The sequence below is a fragment of the Anticarsia gemmatalis genome, chromosome 30 (assembly GCF_050436995.1).
Source record: "Anticarsia gemmatalis isolate Benzon Research Colony breed Stoneville strain chromosome 30, ilAntGemm2 primary, whole genome shotgun sequence".
Taxonomy (NCBI): Eukaryota; Metazoa; Arthropoda; class Insecta; order Lepidoptera; family Erebidae; genus Anticarsia; species Anticarsia gemmatalis.
In genome coordinates this window covers 1,676,970-1,702,505 of record NC_134774.1, presented here as the reverse complement: position 1 = coordinate 1,702,505, position 25,536 = coordinate 1,676,970, and the positions used below count along the sequence as shown (strand labels likewise).

The 25,536-nt window shown below is 36.2% G+C and overlaps 1 protein-coding gene and 3 non-coding genes across 4 annotated transcripts; 1 reads left to right on the top strand and 3 right to left on the bottom strand.

Moving 5' to 3' along the window:
* Positions 1–4,653: 4,653 nt before the first annotated feature.
* LOC142985383 (transmembrane protein 26) lies at positions 4,654–20,604 on the bottom strand. Its single transcript, XM_076133511.1, has 7 exons — positions 20,405–20,604; positions 10,179–10,306; positions 9,243–9,449; positions 8,407–8,584; positions 5,926–6,082; positions 4,968–5,095; positions 4,654–4,888 (listed from the first exon to the last, which is right to left on the bottom strand). Exons 1-7 carry the CDS (start codon positions 20,602–20,604, stop codon positions 4,654–4,656), a joined length of 1,233 nt encoding a protein of 410 aa, XP_075989626.1.
* On the bottom strand, positions 18,905–18,977 carry TRNAK-UUU (transfer RNA lysine (anticodon UUU)). The gene has a single exon. It is a non-coding gene; the product is annotated as a tRNA-Lys (tRNA).
* Positions 19,814–19,886, top strand: TRNAK-UUU (transfer RNA lysine (anticodon UUU)). The gene has a single exon. It is a non-coding gene; the product is annotated as a tRNA-Lys (tRNA).
* A 3,110-nt stretch (positions 20,605–23,714) lies between the features above and the next one.
* Positions 23,715–23,787, bottom strand: TRNAK-UUU (transfer RNA lysine (anticodon UUU)). Its single transcript has one exon. It is a non-coding gene; the product is annotated as a tRNA-Lys (tRNA).
* Positions 23,788–25,536: the final 1,749 nt, after the last annotated feature.

Below are 25,536 nucleotides of genomic sequence, written 5' to 3'. Positions count from 1 at the left end.
GTTTAAAAATACGACGAACCGCTTCGAGAAAAGGTAGGTAGTGCCCTTGCGCTTGCGCTTCGCTTGGCTCGTCTTGGCGGGGGCACTACCGTGCCCCCAGATAGATACATTAACTAAAAGAAAAGACCAATAGTACCTACATTACCCGACACGGGAACCCCTCCCTCATTACGGGAGGAGACCCTTGCCCAACAGTGAGACATTATTGGGTTAAAATTATTATTTATTATATTTTATTTTACTTTACCCGAACCGGGAATTGAACCCGGGACATTACGATCAGCAGTCGGACATAATAGCAACCGCACAAAAGTATACTCGTATAATTATATAGGTACTACAAAAATTTACATGAAATAAAGAATAATTCTCTCGAAGGAATCGAACCCACGCCAAAGGGCTCACATCCCATCATACATATTATAGACTAAAAGTCAAGACAATATTCTAAAAAGCCATTAACTTTACATTAGCAAAAACGTTTTTTTATAAAATTCTCTACAATTTTTAAACAATATCTATTATCGATATAAAATCTTATATTTAACATGATTTCTATAAATTTTTATTTCAATTTTTTACAATAATTTCGAAACTTTCGAATTGCTTATTAATAATATTATATAGATTTAAACGCAATCAGACAACACCAACCACAGGCCAAAACGTCCAGAAACCTAGGCTTAAAAGGCACCATTTAACATTGTCCCTCTTATTCATAAACACACTATAAGCCTATTTCAGTTAAAAAACTACTATAGTATGTTTCCTCTTTTTCATTTCGCTAAGGAGTGAAAGTAACAAAACTCTTTATAAGCCTTTCATAACTTCATATATTTTTATGAATAAGAGGGTGTGTTTAAATATAGCAACAAGAATACGAAATTCAGTACTTCAAAACATATTTAAGTAATGTTTAATAACAATTAACTCCATATAATATTATCAAAAAAAATCCACACCATTTTTACAAAATTTAGAAGAGTTTACCCAACAGGCTTAAGTAGCCAACAACTTCTCAAAAGCCCGAGACTCCATTTCAAACCATAGACAATTTAACGCAAAGACAATATATTTTTTCTTTCAACTCGAGCTGTCAGTGTCACTGTCACTAGTGTCATGTTTTTTCTTCTTTTTCTTTTCTTTATGTCTGTCGTCTTTCTTCTCTCTTCTAGGGCTCCGCTTAGGGCTCTCCCTACGGACCCGGTGATGTCAAATACCCGAGTCGTCTGTAGTATGGTGCACGTTGTTCAAAGATTCTTCGGAGCTTTCAGATTTCTGTTTTTTCTTACTGCGGGTAGAAAGATATTGTTTGAAATAAGTTAAATTTTTAATCTTAAAATTAATCGTTTTGCTATTCAACGTGGCAATGCTGCCAGCCTTGCTGCTGGGCACGTTACCCGAGGACGGCGATGCGGAGATATTTTATGATGCTTAAATTTATTTTAATTATATTTATTTTTTCGTTTGTACATAAATAGTATTCATGTAATAATAAATTATAAAAAGTAATCAATAAATAGATCGCTAGTAAAAATTTTATAGCGCGCGCTACATTACTTTAACACTATTAAATACATATTTTCGTGGACCCCATATATTACTCAGTGACCCCTGGGGTCTACAAACTACAGATTAAGAAACACTGGTTTAGAACTCTAGATACTAATGAATTTACCTTTCAACATATAAATATAATATTTATTATATGTTATTTATTTTTCTTTATATAAATGTAAATTAATCATCAAAATGTATGTACATACGGGCATAACTTTAGGTCACATACACAAAATTAAGTATTTTTTTAACATGTCTTAGAACGACATTTGTTTGGGATCGCCGGGATCAAAATTCCCACGGGAATGGGATCAATGGGATATAACTGTACTATCTGTTACCTGGACAAAGTTGGTAAGAGCTGCTAGTAGTAATAAAATAATACTTACCCTTTCTTCTTTTCATTTTCAACGGAAATCTGATCTTTAAATATTTTATTCAGCTCCAATTCTTTAATTTCATCCGAATTCGTCAATATTATTGCTCTGAAACAAAATAATTAACTTTAACAACAACCGTGCGATCTCTGAGGTTAAGCTACGCTTGCCGAGGTTGGTCTGTGGATGGGTGACCATCTTATACATATCGAGTTCCTCCGTGTTTCGGATGGCACGTTAAATTGTGGGTTCATGAAATTTTGTGTGCATATTGAGTAGATCTGGCCCACCCATAATATTTTAAATATTACAAAAATAAATAACGTTTGCCAGGTCTGTTAGTACTTATATCACAATCATCCATGCTAAAGTTCTTCTAAGTTATAAGACTTTTTTTTTGTCGTATAGTTAGTGGTCAACCTAGTGTCAAAGTTGTTCAAGCCCGAAGGCCTTTGACATGGCTTAACGACTGTTATCTTATTGATAACAACCGGGACCGACTTTTTACGTGCCCTCCGAAGCACGGAGACGCTCAGTTCAAATACTACTATGCGGCCACCCATCTATGGTATGTCCGCGCCAAGGTTGCTTAACCCACTGATCGTTTACCGACCGGTGAGTGCAACTATCCACGAGCGCCTCGTTGTAAGATGTTATAAGACTAAAGACCGACCACTAACCATACGATTTAGATTTGTATAAACCACTAACCTGAGTAGAAATACTGGTGGAATCAAAGGGTAGTACGAACTATATACAAATATGTATACAAAAGATCATTTGCCGCGCCCTCGAGGGATGGGGTTGTAACATCGATATATTAAACTAACAGCCCGTCGCGTCTTAGCTCGTATAAACACTTATTTTTCGAAAAAACCTTTACCAAGTTTACTTTTTATGAAAAAAAAAAGACAACTCCCGCACTTACCCCCGGTTACTGAGTAAATTTAACGGTAGTTTATCTATTCAATAGCGTTTTTTTATGAGTTTTTGCACTATTGAATAGATAAACTACCGCTTACGGCTCAATGTACCTCAGAAACCGGGGGTTAGAATTGCTCTTGTGTCGCGGGGACTTTTACTAACATACAAACAACGGACACAAAGTACAACCAGACCCGAAACAATTATTTGTGGATTGCACAAATATTTTTTCCGTGTGGGAATCGAACCTACTCCCGACGCAATGGTAGCTGCGTGATGATCTTAACCACTGCGCCACAGAGGCAGTCAAAATTGTTTGTACTATCCACAAATATTAGGGTCTCGTTATATTTTGTGTCCGTTGTTTGTATGTTTGTAAAAGTCCCTGCGACACAAGAGGAAATCTTAGTGCGGGAGTTGTATATTTAACAACAAAAATATTTGATTAAAAATATTTTTTTTTATTTACTTCATATCGGGCTATGGGCTGGTACGAACTTTGTATGAGATTATTATTCATTAATTAATAAGTTGATATTAATTAATAGTTTTAAGGTAAGGTCTAATAGGACTGACATGTTCTTATAGAACAAAAAAAAAGAAAACAAGAAAATTCAAGAACCCTTTTATCGACACAACCCCGTCTCTAAAACCCGGCGGTGTCAAGGTTCAAACCTTACGATATATATACGGGTTATAGCGAGGCTATCTAAAGGGTCAAGCCTTTGTTACAGGCTTGAAGCTTTAGTTTCAAAGCGTAATGAAAGAATAGTGTTAGTTAGTAGCTGTTGTTATAAGTTTTGTAGGTATAAAAATTAGTTGATCTATACTAATATTATAAAGCTGAAGAGTTTGTTTGTTTGAACGCGCTAATCACAGGAACTACTGGTTCGAATTGAAAAAATATTTTTGTGTTGAATAGACCATTTCTCGAGGAAGGGTTTAGGCTATATAACATCACGCTACGGCCATTAGGAGCGGAGTAGCAACGAAAAATGTTACAAAAAACGTGGAAAATTGGCGTTGGCGCGGTCATTCCATAGATGGGTGACCGCATATTTGAACTGGGCGTCTCCGTGCTTCGGAGGGCACGTAAAAAGTCGGTCCCGGTTGTTGTCGATTAAGATAACAGTCGTTAAGCCACGTCAAAGACCTTCGGGCTTGAACAACTTTGACACTAGGTTGACCACTAACCATACGATAAGAAGAAAATTTATTTATTCACATACCTTATTCTTCCACCATCAGCTCGATCATGTCTTCTGTCACTAATCACTGATATGGAAGTCTCGCCGATGCCGTGCTTTTTCTTGTGGCGCTTTGATTTATGTTTACTGCAAGTAAATAAAATTAAATGATTATACGTTCGTACGCAAGGCAACACACCAATGACTTTTGAAATTATGTGTGTGTTAGAAAAAATTATCACTTGTTCCAATGGTGAAGGAAAACATCGTGATGAAACCTTGCATTTCTGAGAGTTCTTTAGAACAGTTCTTGAAGGTATGCAAAGTTCCCAACCCGCAATTGGTCGGCGTGGTGGACTCAAGGCCTAATCCTTCCTTCATTACAGGAGGAGACCCTTGCCCACCAATGGGACAGTAATGGGTTAAATTTATTATTTTATTACCATTACCATTTATCGAGGAAGGCTTTAGAGTATATAACATCACGCTACGACCATTAGGAGCGGATTATTAACGAAAAATGTAAAAAAAACTCGAGAAATGTATGGTTCTCTCTTATGTCACGCTAGCGAAGTTGCAGGGTCAGCAACATAACATACATAAAATCATTTGATGATCACTTCTTCCATCTCACTCCCTCTCATACATCTCTCTATATCTATCTCTTTCTCACCTATGTTTCTTCTCCTTCCGTTCGCTGGACTTGTGACTCCTAGTCTTACGTACAAACATTTGATGATCAGTTCTTTCATCTCACTCACTCTCACACATCTCTCTATATCTATCTCTTTCTCACCTATGTTTCTTCTCCTTCCGTTCGCTGGACTTGTGTCAACTAGTCTTACGTACAAACATTTGATGATCAGTTCTTCCATCTCACTCACTCTCACACATCTCTCTATAGCTATCTCTTTCTCACCTATGTTTCTTCTCCTTCCGTTCGCTGGACTTATGTCTCCTAGTCTTCCGGTACACTGAACCTCCGTTCCCTTCGTCTACCGTCTCCAAGTGTAACACGTAGAGACGGTATATTTGTAGTAGAATTACCTGAAAGAGAACAGTAATTAGACTGAAAAATGTTGAACAGTGATAGCCGAGTGGTATAAGTTGGTATGTCCAATGCAAGTAACACTACAATCTATATATATATACTAGCTGACCCGGCAAACGTTGTTTTGCCATAAAAATTAAATAAAAAAACATTGTCCAGTCGTTTAAGAGAAGTTCAGTGACATACACACTTACAGAAGAATTATATATATAAAGAAATGAATTGCTGTTCGTTAGTCTCGCAAAAACTCGTAAACGGCTGGACCGATTTGGCTAATATCGGTCTTGAATTATTTGTGGAAGTCCAGAGAAGGTGTAAAAGGTGAATAAATTTGTAATTGCGCGGTATTAAATAAAAACAAGAAAGCGCGAGCGGAGCTGCGCGGGTCAGCTAGTACTACTATAAATATGAACACTAATTACTAGTTATTTGTTCATATTATACTTATATATGGCTTAGTCAACAACAGCCGCGCGGATCGATCTCTGAGGTTAAGCTACACTTGCCGAGGTTGTTCTATGGATGGGTGACCATCTCATACATATCGAGTTCCTCCGTGTTTCAGAAGGCACGTTAAATTGTGGGTCCCGGCTGTCAATTTCGAAGATCTTTGACAGTCGTTAACAGTAGTCAGAAGCTTGAAAGTCTGACAACCAGTCTTACTAGGTATCGTGTTATAACTCAGGTAACTGTGTTGTGGAGGTCAGATAGACAGTCGCTTCATGTAAAACACTGGTATTCAGCTGCATCCGGTGAGACTGTAAGCCGACTCCAACTTAATTGGAAGAAAGGCTAAGCGATGATGGTACATATTATAAGTACTTACCAATGTATTTTTACAAGTGAAGAAAATATTCATATAATTGATAATCTTGTAGTGACAAATAATTAGCAGTCTGAAGGCTAAGAACGGCGCATCTTGCAGTGCTATGTTCATGATTATAGCGCAAACTTCGATGGTGCAGCAACAAGCACGGCTGTTCCTGTGAACAAAGGTTTATTTAGGGTCTAAGGTCATAATTAGAACATAATATTGCACTAAATTGGAGCTAGAATGTTGTGAAATTCTATTGCTCAATAGAATTTCAGTTCCCAAACGTCTCAACTTCTAATGGCATAATGCCCCTAGAGCTCCAGATTCTATAATATAATTGGCAAAATATAAACAACTAGAGGCCGCCCGTGACTTCGTCCGCGTGGAAACCCTTCCCGTGTAAATCCCGATCCCTCGAGAACTTCGGGATAAAAAGTAGTAACTCTTTCACGCAAATACTGCCAAACCGATTACGATGAAATTTGCTATGTAGGTGGCTGAAGACCCAGAATAACACATAGGCTACTTTTTATCCCGGAGTTCCCGAGGGTTTGAGATTAACACGGGAAGGGTTTCCACGCGGACGAAGTCGCGGGCGGCCTTTAGTTTCAAATAAACATGCACAAAATTACGTTTATTTTTATGTAGGCTAAGAGAGACCAAAGAACAACACTTGCTGTGAATCCTACAAACTTCTGTTTTATACACATCCATACATTTTACCCAGTTTATCCTTTTTGAGGACGGCTGTAGAGCATTTTTTATCTCCGTGTGTTTGAATACAACAGCACGCCGCTGCCCAGAAGACGAAACATAAAAGGACATATTACCGATATTCGGCGGCCAGTTTCATTGAGACCAGCCAATTGTGGTGTAGTTAGTTTATAGTGTCGTGTGTACAATACACAGGTACACTCTCTATTACATCACTCTCATAGCGCGGTGGGACGACCACACGACCTGTGAGAGGTGACTTTTTACCTCCGGGAAATTCAAAAAAAAATTTAACTGAAAAAATCAAAAACGACTTTTTCCCCGACCTATTTGAACCCGAGACCACTTCTTGGTAGTCGCATGCACTTCTGAATGCGCCAAGAGGCAGTGTCAGCAATACATAAAAAAAATATCAAAAATTTAAGTTTTTAAAATTATTGATTACCCCCGACCAAAACTTAATTTCCATTTAAAAAGTAAAAAATAATCAAAGAAGCTTCATCTTGCAAAATGTATGTAGGTTAGTTATTTTAAGATATGTGTTGCTGATCTGCCTCTTGGCACATTTAGAAGTGTATTTTTTTGTAATGTTTTATTTCATACTTTTTATAGGTAGTTTAGGATAGGTGAAGCCATTCAAATTGTCCCACCACCAACTTTCTCATCATACGTAGCTATTTGAGACCCCATCCGAGTATATTTGCAGACATTCCGTTAATCTCCCCACTCTCACCTTTAATGCCAAAAAAACTAAATTGAAATCGCCGCATCCGTTCGGGAGTTATTACAGACAGACAGACACACACACAGACACAGAGAGACAGAGAGACAAACAGACAGACAAACACGACAAACTTATAACACCCCTCTTTTTGCATCGAGGGTTAAAAAGACGTATTTAAGGAGAACGAGTGACGGAGACGGAACGACGATGATTGGTTCTTTCATTCGCTCTATTGTATTTATGTTTCGTCTATTGCGCAGCGGTTTGTTGCTATATTCAGACACATAAAGTTATATGGCGTGTTATATACCTGAAAGAAATACACAGAAAAGCCACAAAGCATGTTTTCATGAGCTTGTGTTATATTCAATATTGGATTAAATATATGAAAATATATTTTATGACAGAAATATATTTATATAATAAATTATTTATAGATTATGTATACAAGTATTAGCCGTTAGTTGAGAAAAGGGAATTTATTTAGTGTTTTTTGGTTTGCGGTTTTTTGAACAACCTGTATATGATTGAATGTGGCGTAGTAACATTATTTGATGAAAAAATTTAAATTAAGAGCAATTATTGCAAAATAATTAAAATAAATTTAATTAGTTAATACATTTCTAAGAAAAAACAAAATATTATTTAAAAATATTATTTCTAAATGATAAGGGTGTGTTGATTTCTAGGTTTGAATTAGAAATATTGTATTAAAATTGAAATCAAAGCAAAAGGGTTTCGTACAAAACAACAATGTCAAAGGTGTTTTGAAAACAATAAAAACAGAATGTCCCAAAAAACTAATATACATGATGTCCCAGAAAACCGAAAATATACAGGATGTCCCAAAAAAAACACAAAATATAGGGTGTGTAAAAAAATAAAAATATACAGGTTGACCCAAAAAACAATAACAATACAGGCTGTTCACAAAAAACACAAAATATACAGCATGTTCAAAAAATTTTTTTTTTATTTTTTTAAATTCCCTTTTCCCCCCAAACAATAAGTGCAGTCAGTGTAGATGGGCGGGCGTGCGTCGTGTGTATACCTACATGTCTGACCTATTTGCTGCCCCCCGAGACTTGCGGCTTTTCGTTGCAGTCAGCACGACCGTGAACTGCATGAGGGACCACGACCAGATGGCTAGCGTGAGGAGGACTAGGACTTTTTCTGTAGCCACTTTCTCATCTTTGAACGAGTCGAAGAATTCTATTATGTCTGCTGCTGTACCTGATAGAAGAATAATCATAATTTTATTTAGATAAATAAATAAATATTATTGGACAACTCACACACGGTCATTTGATTCCAAACTAAGTAGAGCTTGTACTGTAACCAAATAACTGATAAACATACTTATATACTTCTAAATACATACTTATATAGATAAATTGACAACCAGGCTCAGAACAAATACTCGTGCTCATCACACAAAGATTTGTCCCTACACTAGGCTTTGACACTAGGTTGACCACTAACCATACGATAATAAAATTCATTTGATTTTTTTTAACAGAAAAATCCCGCGTTAACATTTGCTCTTGTGTCGCGGGGACTTTTACAAACATACAAATAACCGACACAAAGTACAACCAGACCCGAAACATTTGTTCGTGGTTCGTACAAATAATTGTTCCGTGTGGGAATCGAACCTACGACCTTCCGACGCAATGATAGCAACATGGTGACCTAAACCATTGCGCCACGGAGGCAGCATTACGCCGAGTGGTTCGATTCCCACACAGAACAATTAATTGTGCTCTGCAAACAATTGTTTCGGGTTTGTTTGTATGTTTGCAAAGTCCCCGCGACACAAGAGCAATTCTTAGCGCGGGAGTTGTCTTTTTAAGGGAAAACTAGAAAAAATATATTTTCGAAATTCATTTACCAATATAAACCAGCAACAACTGGCTGAGCTGGTCCCTCGTCAGGTCTCCTTTAGGCAGCAACCACCTTCCTACTATGAGGGTCAGCATGAGGAACTGTTCTATAAGAGTCACCCACATGTCTGTGGGGATTTTCGTCGCTCCAGGGATCGGGATCTCCGTCTGTGGACAAATAAAATTTGATAATAATAATTGGTCGGCGAAAAAGTCTTTTCGTATTATAGTTTTAAGAACTTGTAATAAAATCTTTTCTCTACACAATAAAGCTCGATATATGGGTACCTCACGAGCTCACTGAAAGAAACCTAATGAACCGTGTACTCATTTGTGATTCTTGAAGCCAAAGAGATTTTATTACAAGTTCATACATAATATAATGCGAAAAGACTTTTTCCCGGACTAAATATGATTCTAACGGCCTCTGGGTTAAAGTGGTCACCTCGTCAATCGTCAATACCAGTGCGTTGGTGGTTCGATTCCCATAGGAACCATAGGAACAGAATATTTGTTTTGAAAAGTTCCCGCGACACAAGAGATTTTTGGTGTGGGAGTTGTCAAAAAACCTCTTTTAGAATGATAGCTTTCTCTCTCTGGTCTAAGAGGAATCGAGATGGGAAACTGTAGTGCGAAAAGACATGATTGAGTATGGGGTTTCCTAATTTCTGGAGATAGTTAGAAATTTCAGTGAAAATACTAGTATTTCAGGAATCATCTAGAATTATGAGTAAGTGAGTTAATGATTGAATGAGGGAGTTTTGGGATGGGTGAATGAGTGAATGATTCAATGAGGGTGTTTTGGGATGAGTAAATGAGTGAGTGAGTGAACGAGACGATGAGTTAGTGCATTATTGAAAATTGCAAGCTAAGTGCTAAAAATATTTATTTCATTTTAATGAACTAGTTGTGCTTACCCAACTTATTGTAGTAAAAGGTTAAACAGAGGTCACTTACTTCTACCACGGTATGGTTCATCTTCTTCTGGAGACGGAGGTCCACTTTGTGTAGTTCTAGCAGCCATATCGCTGGTACCACCAGTCCGAGGTACAGGAAGACTGATGGACAGAACCTGGGGACAATATGAGTTTATTAACTTAGAGCTTTTTTATTTTATCTATACTAATATTATAAAGCTGAAGAGTTTGTTTGTTTGTTTGATTGTTTGTTTGTTTGTTTGTTTGAACGCGCTAATCTCGGAAACTACTGGTCCGATTTGAAAAATTATTTCGGTGTTAGATAGCCCATTTATCGAGGAAGGCTATAGGCTATATATCTACGCTACGATCAATAGGACCTGAGTACCAATACAAAATGTTACACAAACGGGGAAAATTATGACTCATTCTCTCTTATGTGACGAAAGCGAAGTTGCTTGGGTCAGCTAGTTTTTCAATAAAGTAGAGAAAAGATTTAATTACAAGTTCATACATACTACTAAGAGCTGTATATACTAATGACTGTTTCAAGTCTATCTATCGTATGGTTAGTGGTCAACCTAGTGTCAAAGTTGTTCAAGCCCGAAAGACATTTGACGTGACTTAACGACTGTTATCTTAATCGACTACAACCGGGACCGACTATTTACGTGCCCTCCGAAGCACGGAGACACCCTGTTCAAATACCATTATGCGGTCACCCATCTATGGAATGACCGCGCCAACGGTTGCTTAAACCGTTTACCGACCGCGCTCGAACACTGCACCTACATCTATGTAATGTCCGCGTTAACACACTGATCGTTTACCGACCGGTGAAAAAAAGAGGTATATCTATAAACAGGTAAGATGCTTAAAGGAGGGTCAAACTCGGTCGATAAGCCTGTATGAATGACAACGGCGTCAGTCGACGGTGAAACTGAAAGGTGGGGCCGGTCAATGAGCCAACATCGTCGCAACATTGGCGACAATGTTGCATATGCTGCAAAGTATCGAAGTGCGTATAGACGTTGCCACGAGGCAACACACCAATCACTGTTCCAAACTTCCAAGGGATGTGTGTATTAACAACAATGATCACTTGTTATAACGGTGAAAGAAAACATGGTGATGAATGACATGTCTGACAGTTGTTTATTACAGTTCTTGAAGAAATGAAGATCATAAGTTGCAATATAAAATCTTTGCCTTTGCATAGGATTTTCATACAAACTATAATCCCCTTTTTTATCCCCTTGGCGGTAGAATTGTCAATGTCAATCAAAATTCTTTCTTAGTGGATGTCTACGTCATAACATCTACCTGCATGTCAAATTTCAGCTCGATCCGTCCAGTGGTTTGGACTGTGCGTTGATAGATCACTATGTCAGTCAGTCACCATTGAGTTTTATAGAATACTAGCTGACCCGCGCAACTTCGCTTGCGTCACCGAAGAGAGAATGGGACATAATTTTCCCCGTTTTTGTAAAATTTTTCGTTGCTACTTCGCTCCTAATGGCCGTAGCGTGATGTTATATAAGTATAAGTATAAGTATAAGTACATAAGTATATAAGTATAAGTATAAGTATAGATGTAAAGTTATAGCGAAATGATATTGATACATACATACAAAATATAAATCTGCAATTGTTATTTTCCTGATGACTTAATACGCAATAGTCCAATACAATGTAAAACCCCGCTTGTTTGGCGATGAGTAAGGAACATTAGCAGACATGACAGCTGCTTCCTGGCTCGCCTTAATGACAGGCCTAATACACTCGTTAACGTTTAACTTTACTTTCATAGAAACTACCTAATTTATTGTACACTAGCTGACCCGGCGAACTTCGTCCGCCAACTGAATATTCCCATTGGAATGCGTCAATTTCCCGGGGTAAAAAGTAGCCTATGTCCTGTCTCGGGTATCTAAATACCTTCATGCCAAATTTCATGCAAATTGGTTCAGTAGTTTAGGCGTGATTGAGTAACAGACAGATAGAGTTACTTTCGCATTTATATAATATTAAAATTATGAAGAATAAGTATGATACAAACAACACGCTTGCCGAGGTTGTTCCGTGGATGGGCTACCATATTAAACATCCCGAATACCTCCGTGTTTCGGTAGTTGACAGTCGTTAACAGTAGTCAGAAGCTTGAAAGTCTGACAACCAGTCTTACCGAAGGGTATCGTGTTATAACCCAGGTAACTGTGTTGTGGAGGTCAGATAGACAGTCGCTGCATGTAAAATACTGGTATTCAGCTGCATCCGGTGAGACTGCAGGAAGCCGACTACAACATAGTTTGAAGAAAGGCTAGACTGATTTAGGTCATTCACATATTAAAATTCTGGGATTTGAGAATTCTATTAGTCCTGCTAATATTATAAAAACGATTTTAAATACTAATATTTATAATGTAAGCAGATGCTCCCATCATACTTCCAAGACTATTTGATATTTTATTTATTAGCACCACAATATTTTATGTTATGACCTGTGTGTTCGGTAGTGTTGGTAGCAGCTCCTTACATCATCAACGATTTATACAGAAACTAGCTGACCCGCGCAACTTCGCTTGCGTCCAATAAGAGAGAATGGGTGAAATTTTTTTCCCCGTTTTTGTAACATTAATTACTGGTACTCTGCTCCTTTTAGTCGTAGCGTGATGATATATAGCCTATGTCCTTTCTCGGGTATCAAAATATCTCCATACCTAATTTCATGCAAATTGGTTCAGTAGTTTAGGCGTGATTGAGTAGCAGACCGACAGACAGACAGACTGAGTTACCTTTGCATTTATAATATTAGTATGGATATGGATGAACTATCGATAAATCAATGATTATAAATATTTGTCAATTTCTATTAACTATTATATTGTATTTTATCATTTTCTTCATATATTAAATCTATATTTATTCAATAATACTGATAATCGTTTCCTAAAATTAAAAAATTATTAAAGTAGAAACTTAAATCATATTATAAGTATATTTCTATTTACACATATATTTATAGGGACGCTGCCCCCGCCGCCGCGGCCGGCCCGTACCGTGCCGCAATACTAATATCGTGATATCTCCTAAACTATATGTCTAAATAACACACTGTAAACTGCAAAAATAATCTAAATTAAATGCTCGTGATGATGAACTTACTTATTTTGATAAGGATATATGTATTATTGGTTATATCACCAGTTAAACATCACCCAACGAATTAAATGTTTTTTTAATACAGAAAAGTAGTTTTTGTGACTTAAATAAAAAAGCTGGATATATGTCATCGCGGACTTTTTTGTAGAACTAATAAAGACCAATGTTTTTGCTATACATTGTTCTTACTTGTATCCAACGGTATAAGCGGCGCACGCACAAATGCAATCTTCAATTAGATTTTTTTCCTGACTTCTTGGACATAAATCGCTATAACTCAGCTAATATAGTTTCAATGTATTTCAATTATATATAAAAACCTGTCGGAGAAAATACTCTTTCTATTAGTGAAAACCGCATCAAAATCCGTTGCGTAGTTTTAAAGTTTTATGCATACGAAGGGACTACAGACAAAATGGGCGACTTTGTTTTATACTATGTAGTGATATTGTTAAAACCATTTGCCGATAAAAAAAGAGTGGGCAGGAGTTCGTTGCCAGCTCTTCTCATTGGCCCTACCTTCCGAACTGGCGGTAAATTCACTCTCTGTACAGACTATCATAAGTGTCAGCATTTGACCTGAATGAATAAATGATTTTGAATTGATGAAAAAGATCAACACTAATATATATATATTGGCTTAGCCTTTGTTCCAAACCATGTTAGAGTCGGCTTCCAGTCTCACCGGATGCAGCTGGATACCATTGTTTTACATGGAGCGTCTGTCTATCTGACCTCCACAACCCAATACCTGGGTTATAACACGATATCCTTCGGTAAGACTGGTTGTCAGACTTTGAAGCTTCTGACTACTGTTAACGACCGGTCCACAGAACAACCTCGGCAAGCATAGCTTAACCTCAGAGATCGATCCGCGCGAATATCAACACTAAGATGAAGCGAAATTATTCAAGCTGTTTGCTTATACTGCGAATAACCCTAAACCCGGGTTTGACCCGAGTGATAACAACCCCATTCCGCCGTGATATCGATCGCGCCCTCACAGAGGGACCGGGTTAGGTGTTGACATTTAGCAGGTATTGTGAAAGACTAATCAAGCGTGGTTTACATGTATTTGTAGAGTTAAGTAACTTAGCTATGTTATATTCTATACTAATATTATAAAGCTGAAGAGTTTGTTTTTTTGAACGAGCTAATCTCAGGATTCGGTCCGATTATGAAAAAAACTTTCAGTGTTAGATAGGCTATATATCATCACGCTATGACCAATAGGAGCAGAGTACCGGTAAAAAATGTTACAAAAACGGGGAAAATTATGATTCCATTCTCTCTTATGTGACAGCTAGTTAAACAATAAGGTATTTTGCCTGTTACAGGGGCCGAAACAGGTCAGTAAAGTCAGTAAAAGTCAGTATTTTTGGACCTGGTCAGTAAAAGTCAGTATTTTAGAAAATCGGTCAGTATTGTCAGTATTTTTCCAAACTGACACACGTTTTTTTTTTGTTTTCCTTTGCTGTTGGCCAATCTTACATTCTCGATTTGCCCAGTAATCATATCAGAGGGCTGCTTTGGATGCTCGATATTATGTTGATGATCTGCGTAATACATATGTTACTGTAAAAGCCCGAACAGTGGTAAATCCTAAGATTTTAAGGTAAAACCTAAGATTTACCAACTCTCAATGGTAAAAGTTCGAACAAGCCGGAGTTTAAAAACTGTAACATATACAGTATATACAAAACTTCTTCTTCATAACTATGTAACGGTATAATTATATACCGTAACATAGTTATAAAGAAGGAGTTTTGGGCAAAGCGACATGGGTAAGTTAGGTTAGAAGGCTAAGGTGGGAGCGAGCGAAGCAAAGCTATTTGTCGTTATTTTTTTTTCAAACCACTCAGCAGGAATGCAATGCAATGCAGGAAAGCACCCCGCGAAGCGGTGCTCCGGCGACATCTCGACATCATCAAGTGAATAGAGGTAAAAGTTCGAAATAAAAGAATTGTTCGGACTTTCACCATTGAGAGTTGGCAAATCTTAGGTTATACTGGAAAATCTTAGGATTTACCACAGTTCGGGCTTTTACAGTAACATATACATGTATTGAAGCATCACATGACTTCAATAGAACAGCAAATTAAAATTTGCTATTTTTTTGAAATCAATATTTTTGAAGTGAAAATGCTTTAGCGCCATTGCGCACTTTTGCGAAACTTCGTAAGACCTGATTGAAAACTCGTAAGACCTGATTGAAAACTCGTAAGACCTGATTGAAAACTCGTAAGACCTGATTGAAAACTCGTAAGACCTGATTGAAAACTCGTAAGACCTGATTGAAAACTCGTAAGACCTGATTGAAAACTCGTAAGACCTGATTGAAAATTCGTAAGACCTGATTGAAAACTCGTAAGACCTGATTGAAAACTCGTAAGACCTGACTGAAAACTCGTAAGACCTGATTGAAAATTCGTAAGACCTGATTGAAAGTTCGTTATTAACGAAGCTTTTTAACACACTAAAAAGGCGATGCTGGTTGACTACAGGGATGGTGGAGACCAATAACCGAAAATAAGCTTTTTAACAGTCTTAAAAAAAGGATTTTGACTTCTCAATTCGACTGTATTTGTATTTTTGTTATTTCACACCATTCACCTGAAAAACGGTTTAGAAATGGTCTGTATTTGGTCAGTATTTTTGAATTTTTGGTCAGTAAAATCAGTATTTTCGACCTCGGAACTTGTTTCGGCCCCTGCTGTTAAGTAACGTAACATACGTTACTTAACTGGCAAAATCAGCTTAACCTTTCTTCCAACTATGTAGTAGTCGGCTTCCAGTCTCACCGGATGCAGCTGAATTCTAGTATTTAACATGGAGCGACTGTCTATCTGACCTCCACAACAGTTACCTGGGATATAACACGACCCTTCAATAAGACTAGTTGTCACACTTTCAAGCTTCTGACTACAGTTTACAACTATCAAAGATCTTTGAAAATGTCAGCCGGGACAAACAATTTAACGTACTATCCGAAACACAGCGGGACTCGGTATGTAATATGGTCACCCATCCAAAGAACAACCTCGACAAGCATAGCTTAACTTTAAAGATTGATCCGGGTAACTGTTTTTATTTAGCTACATGATGTGAATGACCAATACACCAAATTGTCGATAATCGCTATGCTATTTATCAGAAGCATTGTAGCATGCCAGCGAACAGCGATAAAATATAAGTTACAATGTTTTCAACGCCTCGTGGAATAATATATAGATTACTAGCTGACCCGCGCAACTTCGCTTGCGTCACATAAGAGAGAATGGATCATAATTTTCCCCGTTTTTGTAACATTTTTTTGTTGCTACTCCGCTCCTTATGGCCGTAGCGTGATGGTATATAGCCTAAAGCCTTCCTCGATAAATGGTCTGTCTAACATTGAAAGAATTTTTCAAATCGGACCAGTAGTTCCTGAGATTAGCGCGTTCAAACAAACAAACAAACTCTCCAGCTTTATAATATTAGTATAGATCATGCCTGTTATATCCGAAATAGTGGGCAGATATGTAAAATCATATCATTTATTAAATACTAGCTTTTACCCGCGACTTCGTCCGCCACCTGAATTTTCCCATGGAAATGCGTCATTTTCCCGGGGTAAAAAGTAGCCTATGTCCTTTCTCGGGTATCAAAATATCTCCATAGCGAATCTCATGCAAATTGGTTCAGTAGTTTAGGCGTGATTGAGTAACAGACAGACAGACAGAGTTACTTTTGCATTTATAATATTAGTATGAATATGGATAGATCAAGTACTGACACTTATGATAGTCAATGATACAGAGAGTGAATTTACCGCCGGTTCTGAAGGTAGGGCCAATGAGAAGAGCTGGCAAGAAACTCCTGGACACTCTTTTTCATCGCCAAATTATTTTGTTGGTGTAGAAGTTACTACTAACACTACCGAACACTCTCTAGTCATAGCATAAATAAGATTAAGATAATATTTAGGTACTAGTGTATAATTAGGTACTTCCATACTAATCTTATAAATGCGAAAGTAACTCTGTCTGTCTGTCTGTTACTCAATCACGCCTAAACTACTGAATCATTTTGCATGAAATTTGGTATGGAGATATTTTGATACCCGAAAAAGTAGCCTATGTCCTTTACATAGGCTACTTTTTACCCCGGGAAAATGACGCATTCCCATTGGAAAATTCAGGTGACGGACGAAGTCGCGGGTAAAAGCTAGTAGTGTATAAAATACACCCACGTTTCACCATTAACAATGATAGTCTCATGTTATAAGGGTCGAGCTTGTCATATACCGGGCACGTTACTAAACCCCGGGCCACAGAATAATAAGTACTATAGTACCCGGGCTACTAAAACCAAAATCAAATAAGAACTTCAAGAACTGTGTTAAACAACTGTCAGACATGTCATTCATCACGATGTTTTCCTTCACCGTTATAACAAGTGATCATTAGATATCATTTTATAAACTTTAAAACTTTATAAAGTTATTCTGAAGTTTATTAATGTAAAAGTCTTGTAGTGATAAAAAATTACATAGAATTTTTATTTACTTTTTTATCATAAGTGTATAAAGTATAGTTTTTTATAGTGCCGACAACATAGACTCATCTTGAAAACATAATTGTAATGAATAATTTTTTTAAATAAAGGAGATCGGCAGATTTCGTACAGCTGAAAGTTTGTGTTGTTTCGTAACAGAATTTGTACCACTTATTAAGGGGACCAAGTCACTTATTTTTATTTGGGAGTATTATTTTTAGAAGTCCGGATTAATAAGAAAGTATTTGTTTATTTAAATAATAATTTTTGGTCCATGGCTTATATTTGTTGACAACTAAAGAAAAAGAAAATCTCATGAGACGTCACTTTTCGTCTGACGTCTACGCATCCGCCAATTTGCTGTTGTTTTGAATTGTGGTTTTGACAGCATCTGAGCAATTTAGCGAACTATCGGGGCTTCTTAAAATGGACATAACTTTTACCTCCCAACTTTTAAAAATATAAGAATTTTAAAATAAGCTTGTCTATCATATTAGCTACCAATTAAAACAAAAAGTAAACCTAAACATGACATTTTATAAGCTGTACGAATTCTTCATATAAACCTGCCATTGGCCTTTTATTATACTAACTTTTGAACTTTCGCGTTGCATTTTTATTATATGTATACTAGCAAACTGGCCTGACTTTGTCCAGATATAGTTAGTTTAATACATTTATTGAGGGCATGCAAAGTCCCCAACCCGCACTTGGCTAGCGTGGTGGACTCAAGGCCTAACCCCTCCCTAGTTTGGGAGAAAACCTTTGCCCTGCAGTGGGACAGCAATGGGTAAAACAATTTTAATAAACATTTTAGGGTAATTCGTAGTTTTGCGACTTCTCACCCTCAATGATTGGCCCTTTCAACTGTTTAACAAAATATTATGAACTTACGAAAGCACCATCATAAAAAAATACATCAAAATCCCAATAAAAAGTTATGATTTAACAAACAGCAACAAAAATCTGACTAATTTAAAAACCTCCTCCTTTTGTTTGAAGTCGGTTAGACAGTAGCAACTATTTTGTTCTTACAAACATTAGTATAAAACAATCGCCCGAACAGGGACTTGAACCCTGGACCCTTGGATTAAAAGTCCAATGCTCTACCGACTGAGCTATCCGGGCCGTGAAATACTCGCTCGAAATAATAATGTACTAAGTAGCTTTTGCCTGCAATTTCGATTGCGTGCAAGGACTAGAAGACTTGAGAACCTCCTCCTTCTTTCGATGTCGGTTAATATGGGAAACGGTGGCCACAAACAGTCTCTAGTTGGTCCAAAATCGAAACATCTATACTAATATTATAATCTATATCTATACTAATATTATAAAGCTGAAGAATTTGTTTGTTTGAAGGCGCTAATCTCAGGAACTACTGATCCAATTTGAAAAAATCTTTCAGTGTTAGAAAGCCCATTTATCGAGGAAGGCTATAGGCTATATATCATCACGCTACCTAGCTAGTATTATATAATAATAAATTTAACCCATTACTGCCCCACTGCTGGGCAAGGGTCTCCTCCCGTAATGAGGGAGGGGCTAGGCCTTGAGTCCACCACGCTGGCCAAGTGCGGGTTGGGGACTTTGCATATTTATCACTAATATTTATCTCTCATTTTTATCAATCAATTTTTAAGAAACTCTTCCGTTACTGACTGATGAACAACGCACAGCCGAAACTACTGCGCGTAGAAACTTGACATTTGCTATGAACATTCCTTAGCAAATGTAGAGGAGAGAGATGATTTTTGGAAATTTCCCTTCGAAGGGGGTGAAAATATTATTCATACGAAAGTCTTAACGTATGGATGGATGTTACTCATTTAGTTCAAGAAATGTTGAACTGTTTTGTTTACAATGTCCTATATTATCATATATTATCATACATAACCCCTGAAAATGATTTTCACGCGAACGAAGTCGCGGGCTAGTACATTATTATTTCGAGCAGGTTTGTCACGGCCCGGATAGCTCAGTCGGTAGAGCATTGGACTTTTAATCCAAGGGTCCAGGGTTCAAGTCCCTGTTCGGGCGATTCTTTTATACAAATGTTTGTAAGAACAATCTACTTGCTAGTTAGTTTTAAACTGACTTCAAACAAAAGGAGAATGTTTTTAAATTAGTCTGATTTTTTTTTGCTGTTTGTTAAATCATAACTATTTATTGGATGGACCGATTATGGTGATTTTTTTATGAAAGGTAGTGCTTTCGTAAGTTCATAACATTTTGTTAAACGGTTGAAAGAGCCAATAATTGGAGGGGGGGCAGTAGAAATATATTAATAACTAGTTGACTCGCGCAACTTCGCTTGCGTCACATAAGAGGGAATGGGTCATAATTTTCCCCGTTTTTTTAACATTTTTTACTGGTACTCTGCTCCTATTGGTCGTAGCGTGATGATATATACATACAGCCTTCCTCGATAAATAGGCTATCCAACAGTAAAATATTTTTCAATTCGCACCAGTAGTTCCTAAGATTAGCGCGTTCAAAAAAACTCTTCAGCTTTATAATATTAGTATAGATTTTATAGAATTTTCAATGTTACTTACCATTTCCACTCCTGATTCTCTTTGATCGTTAGCGTGAAAACTCCTTCGAAGATCAGCAGTAATATAGGAGAAGCCAGGAACCAGTATTCATCATCTTTGAACAGAGTCACTTGCCATATCGCGATTATACCATGACAAGCGAACACTAAGCGAGTGATCACTGCTTTTATAGTCGCTAAAACTTTACCTACGTTCGCCATTGCTAAGAAGGAAAACTTTTGAGGTTAGTTTTTTTTATGACAGTCGATTTTTTCAGTTTTTTTTTTAGGTTAGTGCACGCATTTAGCCGCCATTTAGAGCCTATTAAAAAAAAGTGTATCTATTTCTTTAGATTGGCATTAAAGGAATACGAAATATACTTATTTTGTTTTTTTTGCAATTGTTTTTCTTTTAATTTAAAACCCGGTTTGTTTACAAAGTAAAAATACTTTTGGTAACGTTTTTAACGTTAAAACAAATGCTTTTTTAATCTTAATAAATCCCAAAAAGTCACAAAACATTATATTAGATACCTACTTAATCAGTTTTATTTTAGATCCTAAAAGTTTTTGTTTTAGTTGTTAGCATTCGATTTTATTCTGCCTAATTATGTACTGCAATTTAAATAAGAAATAATTATTTGACACAATGGATACCTAATTTCTACCCACTGTGATGACTATCAAGTTTTCCAGTATGTTTTTAATTAATAACGGACATATTTTGAAATATTTTATGGTTTTTGCGCATTGATTTTTTAATTAAACTAAATGGTTTAGGAAAGTACTGCGTGTGACGAAGACGTAACAACGACGGCATACATCTTCAATTTGTTTCACCACATGTACTATCCCTGAAATTCTTGTTTTCAGGTTTTTACTTCCTCGAAACGGATTTCAGTAGTGTGAATCAGACACTCAAAGTTATATTGAAGCTTTTCTTAAGCCTTATTATAGGAAAATGTATTTTTAAGTAGATTAATTTATTATTGTTATAATCTCTAACAAATTTTATGTTGCCTACTTAAACTGTGGTGCACTATTCGTAAAAACCTAATTTAATACACATGTTTTTTGATATTTTCCTTCTGAAAAATGACAAGTTTTTCGAATAGTTATTGTAAGGTTTAAGATATTGAAATTATTAATTAGATAATTTTTTCATCTATTTTTAAGACTAAAATCAGATTTAAATTGCCCGAAATCAAACCTCCGTAAGATCGAAGAAACTTTTACGTTTGTACATGCAACATGATGAAAAATGCACCTGCAGCGTTTTTATTCAATTCAATTATTATAAAAATGCATTTATTTATTCCGTATTTAAAGATTTGATACCCATTTTAATAAATATTTTAGTCAATACCTATTAAAAGCAAAGTTAAGACACCTTTCAGTGGTTAATCGCGCGAAATGTTTAAAAAAAAACTGCAATAGACCAAAAAATATGTTTTTTTTACCAAAGTTACACCACTATTTTTGAAAATACAAAATGGAGTCGAATAAGGCACTTTTTTTTATAAAAAAAAAAACACTTGTAATATTCTCAAGGCACTGTTAACGCGAACATTGTTTTTATTTGTTTTTTACGCCATTATTTATGTATTTAATTTATTTTATAACAAAAAAAGACGCGAAACGTCTTTTTCAAATCTTATTTCAACGGATCGCGAAATACGACTGATAGTTTGCAAGTATTCTCATACAATTTAAGGGATCAGACGATAATATAAACAGTTTTATATACATTGCTGCTTTTATTATCCACACTTATACAGTCTTCGAATAAAACAAGTAATGTATTTCGTTGCAAGCAGAAAAATATGACATTTGACAATAAAATGCGCGCGCATTTGCAATATTAGCCAATCACAGGTTAGTTTTACGTATAAAAGAGATAGACATATACAGACATATGTCTTTCCATCGTAATTTCTTTATAGAGCCTTTTGGCTACTGAAGAAGGGTGAAAATCGCTTGGCAAGGAGTTTTTTGATGAAATTTCACTTGGTTTCTTTGGACAGGTATAATAAATGATGGGTGTGTACAGTGATTGGTTAGAGAAGGGATTGTACGGGAAGGTCGTGGATTCGAATCGAATTTTTGACCGACTTCGCATAAAGAGTAGGTTGTCAATTCGTTTGTAGTTTTGTAGGTTTTTTCAAGATGGACTGATTTTGTTTGAAAAGTGGCGTTTGAAGATTTAACAAGTAGTTTTTTGAGGTATCCTATAATTGTTTCGGGTCTGATTATACTTTGTGTCCGTTTTTAGTATGTTTGTAAAAGTCCCCGCGACACAAGAGCAATTCTTAGTGCGAGATGTTACAAAAAAAGTAAAATTGTTTATACCACCTCTGCCTTCACCTTCGTACTTATAACAGGCGTTATGTTAAAAACACTCATCTTCTGTATCTAATTGTCTCTTATTGTCTACTTATCTATTTAATTTCACACTAAATTATACATTCACAGATAATAAATATGAGACTTTCATCACTTTTTTTCATAATATTACGCTCTTCAAACGTCAAATTAAGTTTACAAAATGAAAAATTTGTTTTTATGTTTAATCGTATTTATTTGTAAGTATATAAAAGCATTTATTTTATATACGTTTAGCAATTTTTACACCTCTACCTAAACCATTTGGTATAACAGACGTGAAATTTTGTGTAGGTTATTTATATTTTTAAAATACCAATAAAAGTGTTATTTTTTTAATAAACGAATATTAATGTTTAAGAAATTGACACTTATGATTAAAACAAAGTTATTATATAGCTGTAGTCATTAATTTGGTAAAAAACAATGTACCTAACACAAAAAATCTTGAACCAAGCAAAAATCTCAAAATCTTTTGTCACATTCTGTGATACACACACCCAAACCTTATCCCGATAGTAAGTTACAAAATATGAAAAAAATAATTATCCTATTTTGTTGTCCGAAAGTTATACGAGTAGGTACCTACATACATTTCGATGATTCATTTATTTAGAAAATTTATTTTGTTAATACATATAGTGTTATTAAGTCCCCAACCCTCACTTGGTCAGCGCGGTGGACTCAAGGACTAACCCCTCTCTAATTACGAGAGGAGACCTTTGCCCAGCAGTGGTACATTATTGAGTTAAATTTATAATACTAAGTTATTGGTTGAATTTAACAAAAAACTGAGATATCAAGCTAAAATGGCAAAAATATTGTGCAATATCTACGCAATATTGTGCAATACTATTGATCATTTCAACCCTATAGCTTCATTTACTCCACCTTAGTACCCTAAAACACTAAAATGGCTATCAAATGTTCTTTACTACAACTAAAAGAAACGCCCGAACAGGGACTTGAACCCTGGACCCTTGGATTAAAAGTCCAATGCTCTACCGACTGAGCTATCCGGGCCATGATGAAATGGCTTAAATATTAATATAGTAGAATCATGGCATAACATGGTTATATAGCGTGCCCTTCTTTGTTACTTACCCGATAAGACGACTTTTTGGCTGCCTCCATGGCGCAGTGGTTTAGGTCGCCACGCCACAACCATTGCGTCGAGAGGTCGTGGTTTCGATTCCCACACGGAACAATTATTTGTCCGATCCACAAACAATTGTTTTAGGTCTGGTTGTGCTTTGTCTCTGTTGATTGTATGTTTGTAAAAGTCCCCGCGACACAAGAGCAATTTTATTCTTAGTGCGGGAGTTGTCTTAAAAAAAAAGACGTCTGTTATACCCGAAGGTACAATAGGTCAGATAGACAGTCGCTCCATGTAAAACACTGGTATTCAGCTGCATCCGGTGAGACTGGAAGCTGACTACAACATAGTTGGAAGAGAAGCTGTTTATTTACAATGAATTAATTATCCTTTTTTACTTTTCAGCAATATATTACACAGAATCGGGTCAATACAGACAGAAAACACGATTCCGTTCCGACTTGGGTTACATACAACCAATCAATGTTGGCGACAAATTGAATTTGACTAAATTAATATTTAAAGTACAGAAACAAAGGATGAAATTGTCTGATTTTATTCCGAAGAAAGGAAAAGGTAATCTGGTATTTTATAAATCTTATTGCAAACTAGCTGACCCGCTCACGCTTTCTTGTTTTTATTTAATACCGCGCATTTTCAAATTTATTCACCTTTTACACCTCTGGACTTCCACAAATAATTCAAGACCAAAATTAGCCAAATCGGTCCCGCCGTTCACGAGTTTTAGCGAGACTAACGAACAGCAATTAATCTTTAATTTGTAGCTACCTACCTATATAGACTAGATGACCAGCGTTCAAGAATTTTATTGCATTATATTTTTCGTATTGTTCTCTCAATAAAAAATATCCCCGTGTGTAAAAGGCAATTTTACAAAAACAATAAGTCGAATTATTTGAGCCGTTCATGACATTTTCTCTTACCCCTAGTTTCTGAGATACATTTAGCGGTAGTTTATCTATTCAATAGCGTTTAAACTCGTATAAAAAAAACGTATTGAATAGATAAACTACCGCTAAATGTACCTCAGACCCCGGGGGTTAGTAGTTGTTGCACTAAAATAGCTTATATCTCATTTTTTGTGTGTATCAGGTAACAACTACATAAAACTGGTTACTTCTACTGAGACTCCAAAACCAATTGTCAAAGAAATTGTGAGAACAGGTACGTATTTTATTTAATTACTTTGCTATCTAAATATATAAAACTCAAAGGTGACTGACTGACATAGTGATCTATCAACGCACAGTCCAAACCACTGAACGGATCGAGCTGAAATTTGACATGCAGGTAGATGTTATGACGTAGGCATCCGCTAAGAAAGGATTTTGATCAATTCTACCCCTAAGGGATTAAAATATGGGATGAAATTTTGTATAGATCTTCTTAGATTTTCGACTGATTAACCTGAAATGAAACTAGATTCACACAAAGGATACTTTTTATTACGGAAAATCTTTTCACGCGGACGAAGTAGCGGGCGGAAGTTAGTTCTGATACAAGTTTAAAAAGCCTATCAGTATTTTCCCGGACTTGAACCAGGAAACAAACCTGAGACCTCATTGTCAGCAGTCGCGTATACAACCGGACACGATAAAATAGGATTATATTATTTCTAGCTATAAATTTGCCAATCAATATGTATTTAAGTATAT